At 40.5% G+C, this 13,888-nt stretch overlaps 1 protein-coding gene across 2 annotated transcripts in view; it reads right to left on the bottom strand.

Annotated features, from left to right (window-relative positions):
- The window catches only part of pigk (phosphatidylinositol glycan anchor biosynthesis, class K), a 33,250-nt gene that overhangs the window by 5,283 nt on the left and 14,079 nt on the right, over nt 1-13,888 (bottom strand). For both annotated transcript variants that reach the window (XM_084368339.1, XM_084368340.1), the window contains exon 10: nt 8,533-8,608. In XM_084368339.1, the coding sequence (XP_084224465.1) occupies nt 8,533-8,608 (76 nt within the window). The remainder of the gene's footprint in view (nt 1-8,532; nt 8,609-13,888) is intronic.

Here is a 13,888-nt window from a genome sequence, read left to right as displayed (position 1 = left end):
GAACTGTGGCACATCAATCATGTTGTGAAACCTCCAGTCGGTTACAGGCACCTTTCCCACAGACACTATATCTACAGTAGAAAATGTCTGACAGAGCCCAAGCTGCAGGTGGTGGGAAAAGCTTCAACAGACATTCAGTCAGCGGCAGAGACAATAAGGCTCAGAGTATACAGGAATGTTTCCAGCGTCTGATTCAATGCCGCTTTTGTGACAAAGTGCGAGAAACTACAGGAAACATCTCAGATGGGACCGATTTTGGTCGTCTTTGTCTGACATCTGACTAACAGAAGTCAAAGCATGTGTTCAGTCCTAAAATAGCTCAAAGGCTTATTGTCACAATCAACTTCTTATCATGTTTGAAGCCAACATGAACACACTATTTTCTGCTTAAAGGGACAGTTCCCCCCAAAATCAGAAATACATTTATTTTCCTCTTGCCTGTGGTGTTTTTATTCATTTAGATTGTGTTTGGAGATATCGGCCGTATAACCTTCTGCTTTCTCTTGAATATAACAGAACTAAATGACACTGTGTGGCCTGTGGTGCTCAAAGAGCCCAAAAAAAATAAAAAATACACTTGAAAAACTCAACAGCAATGTCTCTTTCCAGAAATCTTGACCCAGTTATCTACAGACCTTGTTGTAAGCGGTTTTATGTTGAAACTCACACCAAAACCACCAACATGAATAAACAGTACTACAGGTAAGAGGCAAAATAAGCATTGGTCTGCATTCTAAAGAGACTATTTTTAAACTTAACAACAACAATCAAAACAAAAGTAAAACTAAAAGTACACAACTCAACAAAATATATCACAAAGGTCTATTCAGAAAGAAATGGCAGACACAAGTTTTAACAAAGTTGGCAACAAGCAAAAAAGACTTAGCTCTGAGATAACCTGCGTTAGGCTAGCGAACAGTTTTGCCTTTAAATTAGTTTCTGTATATGTGCAACAGTAACTTTGTGAAAACTGCTGGAACTGTAACTGTGAATACCGCAATAACTCAACAGGCCAGTCCGACACAGTCCTCCATCCTGAGATGAATGGTAAAAATATAAATTACCCAAATCATGGTTATGCTCACTGTAAGAAGCACATTGTGTAGCCACAGATGCAGATTGGCTTTAATTTTTCCCTGACACAGTTAGCTGAATCCTGTCACAGTTTGCTACGCTGGTCGATTTTGACCCGTCTGTTCTAGTTTAGCTAAAACAGAGGCATCTCCCCAAATCCCAATTAAATTTGCCAGCATGCTTGAGTTGCTGTCCTCCATGTTATCCGGTCAAGCGCACACAGAGGCATGACAACAGTGATCTGTCCCACTGAGACGCTGACATAATCAGATGAATACTGAGCTGACAGCTCGGACTGCCATCACACAGCCACTGATTTCAGACAGCACAAATGTGCTCCGAATCATATCTTCAATGTGGTTTTATTCCCTGCTTTCACAACTCTACATGCATCAGATCAGTCTTGCATAACAAAATCTAAGTGGGGATCTTTTCAGCCACAGCCTTGGTGACAAAGTGGCCGACAGGAAGACAAGCAGAGGAGCTGAGGGTTAAACACCTAGAGGACGAAGCTGTGCTGATTCACAAGAGACGACCGGGAGCATGTGGCCATTGGGGGCAGTTGACCTCTGTGACAATTGTAGGCAGACACATGTATAAAACTGTGTGTGTGTGTGTGTGTGTGTGTGTGTGTGTGTGTGTGTGTGTGTGTGTGTGTGTGTGTGTGTGTGTGTGTGTGTGTGTGTGTGTGTGTGTGTGTGTGTGTTTGTGTGTGTGAGAAAGTGCAAACCCCTTGGGTAAGGTAGAGCAGAGAGAGATGGATTGACTGTGACAGGAAGCCACGTCAGCACAGCCGGCAGATCGAGAAGCATATGTCAAGAGGGGGAAGAGAGAGAGAGACAATAGGAGTAGGCACCATAAAATCAGAGGAAAAGGGCGATAACCTAGTTAATTAAACAACTTATGAGTATTATAAGTATCAAATACTGTAATCCGTCAGTTATTGTATTTTTTTTATAAATAGTCATTTGTTGACTGTATAGATTGTACATTTTGTAAACACATCTTATTGATGAGGATCCCTTAAATTTCGTTATTACCTCTCACAAGGAGGTGATGTTTTCGTCAGTGTCTGTTTGTTGGTTGGTTGGTTTATTTGTCAGCGGGATTACACAATAACCACTGCACAGATTTTCACCAAACTCGGATGGAGGATGGGTCTCGGCTCATGAAGGGACGGATCCAGAATTTTATTTTCATCACTCTTTAACGTTGAGATTTTTCAAAATGTTTGTGAATTTCTCAGAATAAATGCATGGATCTTGATGGAAAAAACACATATCTAGGCTATCTAGTACAAAAGGGGAGAGTTGAGTCTTGGCGGAGGTATGCCCTCTACTAAGTTCTCTTCTAGTTAAAGTTTTGTGAAAAACATACAAGGCCTGGGCTATAAAACAGTAACAATATGTATCGGTCTTATATCTCATAATATTTCTCTGCTCACACACACTGATGGAACATTTGGAGCAATTTCGGTTACAATATCTTGCCCGGGGACACTTCGACATGCAGCCTAAGCCAGGGATCAAACCTTTGACCTTACGATTAGTAGACGGCCCTCTCCACCTCCTGAGCCACAGCCATCCCAAAGTTCAGCAATATGCTTAGAGCTGAGGTTGTGAGTGGTGGTCGTGTTTTACTGGGCTGCATTATACTGAAATGTGTTTCTGCACGCCATCATGCTTTTAAATGTGGTGGGTAAAACATTGGAAAGTGCTCTCAATATGATGCAGTAGAGGTTCAACACCACTGCAAATTCCAAGCTCAATAATAAACGCAGTTTATATAAAACAGCTCTGATAGAATCAATGAAAAGTAAAGGTAAATGTAGAATTCATGGATGAGCTGTGTTTTTACAGGTTTATTAAATATAGTGGCCACTGAGTGTATGTACTGAGCAGGCCACATTTTTCTGTCATCAAACATATCTTTTGAAAATGATAGACCTAAAAATACATTGATGCCCATATTTCGCAATAGGATAAAATCAGCTCATATACTGGTCTAGCTCTAGTGAAAAATGTGAAAGAAATTCCTTTGTTTTTCCTTTTTCATCAGATGGGATTGTTATATATTATTATAGCATATAATAATATGTATATATAATTATAATATTACGTTAGTTTGTCTGCTTGATCTATGAATTTGCCAGACTGGCTGCTTATGTAAGACACAATCTAGTGCTGTTCTGTCAAAGTTTCCTTTTTGTTTTATGATAATGATAAAACTACATTTTAAAAAAGTATTCTGAACAGGCGAAATATATAAAATATAAAAAGAAAGAAAGATTGTGAAAAGTCTCCATGACAAGTTTCCACAGACAAAGGTGACTCCTTCAGATTGATTCTTTTGTCTGACCAGTCGACTGAAACCCAAATACATTCAATTTGCAAACACTAAAGCAATAGAGAAAACCAGGAAATCCTCACATTTGTGAAGCATTTGGTCTTTCTGCTTGATAAATGACTTAAACAAATAATCCATTATCAAAAGAGTTAATTTTTCATCTGTTAGCTCAATGCTTAAAAGGACTAATTGAGACAGTCATGAATTAATTAACTACTTTGATTATCTAAATTTCAGAGTTTTTGACTTCTTAGATAAAATGAAAAGAATGCAGCTTCTTCAAAAAAAAAGAAAAACAGACACGAGGGAGGGAAAGGGAAAAAAAAATATATGCACAGAAACGAGAGCAAGGAGCAGGGAAGAAGCGAGTGTTCGCTGACCTTCACTGACAGAAACATTCACATCCTACTGCCAAGGACGGGGACTGAAGCAGCCGGCCTCCATTACGCACGCTTTGTGTTGCGAATTCAATTCACAAGTAAAATCAATTAACGGCTACCCACCTGATTGATTGGAGCTAATTAATATGGCCACGCAGGATGCTAATGGTCGTTGAGGGAGGTCTGAGACGCCCTGCCAAACACCAGCACTCCAAGGTCAAAACTGCTGCAAATTTATGTTGTGCGAAGCTGCGCGACAGAACAGCAGCCATTGTGCACTGCCAGGACACTCCACTGTATTGCCTGGACATTTAAGCCCTCGGCGAGCGCTCTGGGGCAATCACTGTTCAGGGTGCATTATTCTCTCATAAAGCATGATTTGCTTTTTGAGACGATGTTATTTGTAATCACTTAGCATGATCTAAATGATTTTTGATTTAATGAAGGAGCTTGTCTGAGACGGTTTGGCCTCACAACTCCGACATCCACTTTTGAAAAGTGTCAGTGTTGCAGGCTGAGTGAGGAAAGGGGGATTTGGCGAGTGACGGGAAGGAGGTAAAGCATTAATTTTCAGTGCATCCATTTTCAATTCTCCAGAGCCATATGGTGTGGCGTCAAGCTGGCAAAGGAACAAATAACAATTTGACGCCAGAGACTAGGACTCAGAGCAGCGAGATAGGAAAAAAAAGCAGAATACACAAGAGAACGGGGAAAAGAGGAGCTCCTTCTAGTTATTTCCAGAACTGAACATATTGTGATTAGGCGTTGGCAACGTGATGAGATGTGTGAGGCTGGGAGGAGAAGGTGGCGGGAAGAGGGGAGTCACCCTGTCACCACTAGCAAGACAACTGCCAACGGTGACAGACAGGGCATTAATCAACTCCTCACATACACACACCCATGTACACAATGAGGGGAAGTTTGTGTACAGACGGCATACAGCGTAGCCTTATATATACACACTGTCAGTCACTCTGATGACTTTTCTATTTACAAGCTGTCGCCTGGCCTGCTGGCAAATGGAAAAATGTTTTTCTTAGAAGATAAACACAGAGAGAAGATTTGTTTTTTGCTGGTGGCAGAACTGAAACCAGCCACAGACCACTTGGGAATATTTTAGACATCAGATCTTATGAGATTCAATCACATCTAGTTCTTCAGATGAGTGCATCTGATCAGCGAACAACAAAAGGCGCTGCCACGGCGGCATGAAGATATCTCAGAGAGTTGTGCGCACAATATGACAGCTAATCAAAAAGAGGAGAGCTGTCAATAGGCTTTATGGACATTGGTCATTCTGCTGCAGTGCAGATGGATTATGGTGAGGGGGAGAGAGATGAGTCAGTCTGTCAGGACTCCCATCTTCAACCCAGCAGGAGTGCGAGCCGATAATCGAAATCTCTGGCAGGGGTCATCAGGTTGACGAGTGTGTTTGTGTGTTGTACGTGTGGGTGCATTTAAAAAGAGTAGGGGGGTAGACAGAAAAATAGAAAAAGATGGAAAGATAAATAGACAGGAGGGGGAAAAGAGACAAAAGACAGAGTAAGCCAAGATATGAAGCCAAGTGGCAGACGGTGTAGGCCTAATGGGGTGTGTTTGTATGTGAGCGAGCGAGTGAGCTTTCAAAAGTGCGATTGCTTTAGTGTATTGAAAATTACAGACACACTTTACGGGCACTCTTATGTGAACAGCGGGCATCAGATCTAAAACTGGCCAGTGTTTGCCAGGCTTTTGAGGCAGTCCTCGGCGATCAATTTCCCAGAGTGCCGCTGGGTGTGGACACCCCTCCCATTTCCCATCACAATACTCAATAAGCGTCTGACCGAGCGCGGGCCTGTGGTCAGCTTCATTTCTCTGGGCCAACTGACTGTGACTCCTTTGTTCACACCAATTTCAATGTCAGCCAGTGATGCATCCAGCAGCAGGACTGTGTTTTTTTTTGTTTTCAGAATTCACATTGTTTTTTGTTACTGCTGGCTCGGTCTGGATCTGACCTTTGGCATCAACACCAATAGTAGAGTATCTGTCTTCATAGTGGAGACGGACATTATTGTCAAATCAAAGGCCAGCAAATCAAACTCTTCTGTGGTCACGGAAATCTGAACCAGGAGTCTTTCAGATGTAGCTCTCCTCAACAAATGATAAAATCTTTTCACGCATACTAATCAAAAACAGCCAAGATATTATTTTACCTCTTTTTAGAGAAGTGGTGGCCATCGAACTGGAAATCCACATGTCTGCTCAACTACTTTGGTTTGACACGTGTGATTAAGCATTTTAAGTGAGACAAACTAGCTCAATGGTCACGTTTTCCACAGCGAAAACATCATATCAAATTGTCTGCTAGCACTGTATGTAGGGCTGTTCACATACCGATACCAGTACGGGAAACGACTCTGGTACTGCCTAAATGCTGAATTGGGTATCTGCGAGTTCAAGACTCTATGCAGCAATTTGATACCATGTTATTTGAAAAAAATGGCAGCTGTATCAGTGTTATGTTCCATCCCATAACATAACACTGATACAGTTTGTAGTATACAGCTTTTAAAAATGAGAATAATATATATACTATTTTTAACCCATTGGTATCAGATTGGTGTGCAAAGTTCAGGTATCAGAATCTGTATCAGGAAGGAAAAAATCTGAATATCTGTAATTGCAAGATGACATGCCATGAAATTTAGACAGCATGCTTATGGCCAAGACTCCCTTTGTGGAAGATGTAACTTCTGAACTACTGAAAAAAAAAAAAAAAAAGGTTGTATTTGCTGACAGGGTGCTCAGATTGTACTACAAGGTATAATGGTAGATACCCACTGACGTTGAATATGGATAGAACATCTCTGGAACACAGCTGTCCAAGAGTTAAGTGAAGAATCAGCTCTGTAGAACAAATACTCCTTTTCTGGGCTTAAAACAGTAAAACGTTGAATACATCTTCACATCTGTTGTGAGCATGACAGCATTTCAAGAAAAACAACATAATCTTAAATAACCATGCTTAAACTTGCATCACCTACCATCCATATAAAGTGGTTATGACTAATATGTTGGCAGTCAGCACATCAAACAGACATGGAACAATGTCATTCATTTGGACTTGTGTTTTTGTCCACCTTTGCTTGATTCTTATCTCTGACAACTCCTGTAGGAAATACGTGGCTCTTTATCTGCTAATGATATTCACCAGCTAGTGGCTAACTTTGTTGATCTACTGCTTTGTGCTGAGCAGATGGTTTACTAGAACAGCTGCCTGCTACTGCTGAAAACAACACTGATTAGAGCGCTGAGAGGGAATCGATACATAAAAGTTGCTAAAAAACAAACAAAAAAAGAGCTGAAAGACACTACAACACAAAACAACTTGGGAAATGTAGATCTGTATGACTGACCACTTTTTATATACAAATAATGATTTGTATATAAAAAATAAGGATCATATGTTGGTTGATTTCATTTGCAATACACAAAATAGTTTTCACTTTGGTTGATGCTTGTATTGTGGTTTGGTACATGCAAAATTTATGATTAGTACCCTGTGAATTTAAGCAGTGGCCAAACACAAAAACAGAAACGCTTATGCAATAAAAAGCAATCCATTAAAAAGCTCTGCAATAAATACTGCCTATATTTGGCCTTAAATGTGATTGTTTTTGTTGAAACTGTCAAAGTGAGATCCAATACAAGTGCAGCTTAAACGTTCACAAACTAACAATTATTTTCTTTGTTCATTTTTGTCCTGCTGATTATTTTTAGCACAGTTAAATGTTTTACTCTATTAAATAGCGAAAAAAATGAAAAATTACATTTTCAAACTGTTTCTTTTTTCCAACCTATATTCCAACATCCTGATACTCTTCATTTACTGTCATAGTTTTAAAGAAAAGCAGCAAATCTTTACATTTCTGCATGAAAAATGACTGAAACAATTAACTGATTGTCAAAATAGTTGGTGATTAATCTTCTATTGATTGACTAAATCATTGCAGCATTCAAGGTATATTGCAGTGTATAATACTGTGTAAATGGTCATGTCCACATTAAATTAATCTTGAAGTATTTTTCTCAACCCTGAACCCCAAATGTAAGCAACACTCATGTCTGCTCCTGCCTGTGGCAAAGATTAATGTTACTGCTTTACTTTTCTGATTCACAAGTTGAAGAGGAAGCATAGAAATGGTATTTTTAATAGGTTCATAATGGAAAATCTTACAAGAGCGACACAGGACCCGAGAATGTCTGTTTTGAATGCAGAGCACATGTACTAAAGGTGCAATGAGGAGGAATAGGTGTTCATTTGTGAAGGTCGGCCCGGCTGAAAGCCACAATCCATTTGGGAATGAGGTGAATGCACAATTTCTCGCCACAATCCTGCCTATCCATTCTGCTGAATTTCACGGTGGCCCCTCCACACTGAGACCAGGAGGCACTTACATTTCACACTTAGAGCGGTCACCATGGAAACGACACAAAGAATCAGTTGGTGGATGTTGCACATAACTTTCTGTTCCGCGTCCAAATTAAGGACAAGCGTGGACACACTTGAAATTACAGAAACACGGGAGCACTAATAAATGGCTGCCTACGCAAAAGGTACAAAGATGGCAAATGCGAATATTCGGCATTTAATCGCTCATAAAATGGATGCTAAGAATGTCTGGGTTATATCAGCACCGGCCTGTTTATGTGTTTCCAGTATCCCCAACAGACCCTCCTGTTTGTCTCTTACCTGATGGATGATCTCAGATACTGGCAGCTGGTCCACATACGAGTTCTTCTCCTTCTGCAGCTCTCCATTCACAGGACTGAAAGACAAATCGCACACAAAACAGAACTTATTGGCATTTACCTGTACCACGTAAACTGCACTTTGGAAACACTGAGCTTTTGTTATGTGGGCCGCCATTATTCAGTGATGAAGAGAAGCTGTCAGGAAGAGGAACAGACTCCAGTGTTTCTGTTGGCAGTGAGTGTGTAGCCGAGGTGTGTGTGATTGACAGAACATTTCAGAGTGGAGTCAATGATATGCAGCGCAAATTGATGCAAATGAATCCACTTTTTTCCTCTTGATAAATGAAAAAATAATCATCTGTGGAACCATAAGAGTCAAAATTATCTCGACAATAATGGATGTGAGCAGAATGGATATTGTGTATATCACAAAAGTCTTCAGGAAAAGACAAATGGAGTGACACTACACGTAAAGTCTACCTTTTAGGCAACCTACCAACCAGATTATTACTATTTTAGACGTGTTAGTAGACCTCTAAACTTCCAGGCTCCCTTAACTTCCCACAGTGCACTTTAACATTCATTTGGATTTTAGAAAAACTAACCAGTGCAGCAAGAGTGAGCTTCACAGTCAACTTAAGTATTCACACGGGGTTGGTGTAATATCTGTTGAACAGGTAAACAAGCAAATACAGCCAATGTTTGTTGTTGATGCTACACAGCAAACATCAGTTCTCCCTGGTGTCTCATCCTCTAAGATTTCTCTGATTTACTATGAGTTGGCAGCTCTTTGCCAGTTAAAATAAATACAAAATTCTGGTTCAGCTTTTAGTGTGGCATGAGCAGTGAGGCACAGAATTAGCTGAATCCACAAAAACTACAGAAAAGGCTTTCACGGAGGGTCAGTCAGAGAAGCATGCAGAGAAGTGAGAGACTTTAATGTACTCGCTATTTACACAGACGCTGGCGCTCAATGACAAAGAGCCAAAAACGCTTGGACAGGCAGCTACTTTTGATTGCTTTTGATGTGTTATGTTAAAAGAAGTCTTCATGTTCCTCTGGACAGAAACTCTCAATCCTGCTGTGTTTTTAGCTTCATTAGCTGTTAGCTCTCTTAGTTCTCTAAACTGTAAGCTATAGTCTAAACCACTTCCGGATACAAAACTGGCAGTTAAATGTGTTGGTTAGTGAAAATGTTGTTATTAATGAGACATGAAAGCATCAAACATGCACTTTAGATGAATGAGATGTATACACTTTGAAATAACATAATGAAAAAAGACTATTAAATTATATGTAAACTAAGGCATGATGCCAGGGTTTTCTACCCAGATGTTATTGAAATTTAAACAATGCGACTCAGTCTAGTCTCAGATCTCTGTCCAAAACAAATGTTCCATTGTCTCTAGGATGACCAGGTGCCCTTCATCCCAAGCCCCGGAGGAGATCTGGTCAGCACACTTAAAACCAGCCCTGACTCAAGTGATATCACAGGAGGCATTTCTTTAAATCAGACTTCACTAAGCTTGAGACACAAAAAGTTTTATAAACATTTTGCACCAGACTGTGTGCTGCAGAGGCATCCTTTAAAAAGCTGGAAAACTGTGTGTGTGTGTGTGTGTGTGTGTGTGTGTGTGTGTGTGTGTGTGTGTGTGTGTGTGTGTGTGTGTGTGTGTGTGTGTGTGTGTGTGTGCGTGCGTGCGTGCGTGTGTGTGTGTGCGTGTGTGTGTGTGTGTGTGTGTGTGTTTATGTATCCTTGTATCTGAGGCCTGTATACAAAGAAGAATAACCTGATGTAACAAAAACACTGCTTAGTTTTCAAAGTAAAAGACGGACTGTTCTGGGCCTTTCATTACTTCAGGAAAGCTGGCCACAAAACATGCGAGTTGTGTGTTAGGAATAAATCAATTTAGATTTGAATTACTGAAGTAATGCTCTTAGCTACAGCAACTTTATATTAATGGAGTACGCTGAGGTTAAGTGTCTTGCTTAAGGACAGTGAAAAAGGTCGTCACATGGCAGCTGATAGATAGACGTTAGTTAATGTGAGGCAGAATGTATTAAACCTGTGACCTTTCTGATACAGAACACACAGGGCTCTCCTTCTCCCAGTGATATCCAACAACTAATCTAATAAGCATTAATGAGACACACTGTGGCTCATTTTGAGTCTATCCCACAAACACCATCCTTCTGCTGTAAATACTCACCAGACCACTAAATCTGCATCTGAAAATAGTATCCCAAACAAACAGCCAATTTATTCCAGTTTTATTTTGCTAAACACTGCAGTGTTCAGCTGTTTCAGCCTTAATTACTGTTTAAAAATTAAATGAATGGGCGTGAGGATGAGAGCGACAGACAGCCTAAAAGTCAGAAAGTATTCAGAAGCCAACAAGACCATTGCTGATTTGGTCGTACATTGGTATATGTTGGGAGTAAAACAAATATAGACGGATGTATCCTTTGAAGCTATATTGTCAAGGTTTCTCTCGTCAGCATAAATCATAAATAGGGTTTTCACATAAGAAGTAAAGTCCAGAAATATCTCCCATTCTGGCTACGACTGGCTGATTTACTTGATTATAGCATGACTCTCTTCTTCAGTGTAAGTACAAATAAGTGATGAATTACAACTCCAACACTGAAGAACAAAAGAAGCCACCTTCAGTGCACTATTAGTTTAATGACCACCATCCACCTAAGAAAAATAGAATTTGCTCTGAAAGACAAACTTGAGGAGTTTGGAAAGAATTAATGGCTTTTCTGGAACAACTCCATACCTATTACAATGATAAGTGTATGATAGCTCTGCTGCCTGATAGCTCTTAGAGGAACGGTCCAGATATTATGTAATTTATGTGTTTTTCTTTTGATTTGCTTTGTTTTGTTTTCCAACCTTGTACGCTCCTAACTATGTTACCGAAAGACGGGTGATAAATGAAAGGAAAGCCCTGAATAAATGGGTGGAGAAAAATAGCAAACAGTGGCATTGTTATGCTGTGTGGGATATTTTGCTGGCATGGTTTGGGTCTACTCATCCCCTTAGAGGGAAGGGTCACTGCAAATCCATATATAGCTGTTCTGAGTGATGATCACGTCTATCCTCTGATGACACATTTCTATGCTAATGGGATTGGTCTCTTCTATGGCAATGCCCTCATTCACAGGGAACAAGGGGTCAGTGAATAGTTTGAGAAGTATGAAAATTATTGTATAAGCTATGGCCTCTGCAGTCACCAGATCTCAACCCAACTGAACACCTATGGGACACTTTGGACTGATATGTGTTATGCGCATATGCATCTCTTAATGTTGATCTGATCGATTGACATTCGCCTGTGATAGACAGCGATAGACACATGGTTTGTCCAATCAACTGCCAAGTTTTTCTAGAAAAGTACCTGCTCGTTTTCTGAACAGTTTCTCAGGGCGACATCCCAGATGGTTCTGTGTAATTCGATCTTCACCACCATCGTCAAAACAGAAATGAGGGAATATCTTTCATCCAGAAGTGTTCCAGAGACTTGCAGAATAAATGTCAGGACATGGTGGGACAGGAAGGACATGGTGGCCAAACACCTTAGTAAGACGCTTTATGTTGGCTTTTCCTTTCATTTGTCTGAGTGTCCCTGCAGGTTTATCACATTATATCCAGGAAAGCAATAATTATAGATTTTTTTCTAAAGGAGAAATCACGGTTTCACGATTATAATACATTAACGTATTTCACAACATTATGGATGCATATTATCACAAAGAGCATGTTTTGACTTTTGTCATTAACAGTTGCTGCCTTTTGGGACAAAAATACCGTAACTAAGAAACAGTAAAAATAAATACACTTAATCTCAGATCAAAGATGCAGCTTTTGTAGGCTAAAAATGAAAGAAATTGAAAACATCTCTGGCGTAGGTGTTAGACTGTGACAGCATGTGTAATTTGCCAGAACTTGTTGCTGCGTGACATAAGCTGCTGCACCACGTTTCTTTGTTACACCTGCAGTCGGCCATTTGGGCTGGCAGCTGCTTTGGTTTGTGTAATTTTCCTCGCTGTACACCAGTTATTCATAGAAAAATAATGTACTCTGCCATAATGTCCCTTTTTGGGAGCGAGAACATAAACACTCGATGTAGTTAAGTCGCCACAGTTATATAACTGACATTTTAGACCACTATTGATCGTGAAATCAGGTAATTGCTGCATCCCTCATTCTGTGTCCTTATGGGAAAGAGTGTCAACTTTGTGAACACTAACAGAACTTTAATAAAAAGAGAGACGAAAGCAGGAAAATCAAACTGTCAAAAATGCAGTGACACCAGTTCAAAAACCTGTCAATCCTGTTACAACTATTTGAATCCACCTAAACGCGACAGTTTCCACAGGTAGTTTTGAAATCATTTTATGCTCCTCTCTATATATATATACACACAGTATAATGTTTTCTGAAAGGCTGAATGTCATCAACATCACAATCTGATTGAGGAGTCTCAGCTAAAGTTCACTGTTGAGAGGAGGCTCAACTGAGTGGCTGTCTTCAGCTAATCAAAGAAAGTTCAGGTCAGACAGCAGCTGACAAACTGGGGCCATATATCCTCCAGTGAACCACCATGGCTCTCCTCCAACCACTCACTGTGTGAAGCAACCTGTTCTCCTTTTTCTTCCTGTCTCTTTCTTCTCTCTGAGCTACATCGAATCTTTCTCCGGGGCTTTCACTCTCTTGCCCTCCCTTCTTTATTTTCCTGTCTTTATCCCTTTCCATTCAACTCCATTTCTCTGCCCCTTCCCTCTTCTCACCACGTCTGTGCGGGAGGGCAGAAGATGCTCTGACGGACTGGAACAGAGACAGAAGAAAACAGGCCTGGAGACGATCTCCCGCTGAGCCCTGTGTGTGCTCCCAGCTCTTTCTGCCGCTGGAAACATGTCAGTGAGAGCAGCGACGTCTCACCGCCGATTCCCCCTCTTTTCACTTAGCACAAGAGATGAGCTCTAATTCAATTCAAACCACTTTCCACTTTATTTTCCATGAAGAGATTTTTTTGGAGAGGATTTTTCAATCCACTTAGCTGATTCTAATGGATGTGACTGCCCCTCCCCACATTCCCCACCTCCGGCTCTGGTATCACTGCTGTCTCCAGCTGCCATCTTTAGGTCAAACAAATTTCCTTTTAACATCTGCTCTACTAATGGCCCATAGTTTTTGTAGGTTCTACACAGCGCTGCAGGTCACAAATTAGATTCAATTTACTGCACAACTTGATGGGATATGAATTCAGCTTTAATTTGATAGCTGTTATTATACTGGGAGCCTTGTAACCCACAGGACGTCCCTTCTTGGTCAACAAGCACCTATG

This window comes from Pagrus pagrus (assembly GCF_965226575.1).
Source record: "Pagrus pagrus genome assembly, chromosome: 12".
Taxonomy (NCBI): domain Eukaryota; kingdom Metazoa; phylum Chordata; class Actinopteri; order Spariformes; family Sparidae; genus Pagrus; species Pagrus pagrus.
This window is presented reverse-complemented; position numbering and strand designations above follow the sequence as displayed.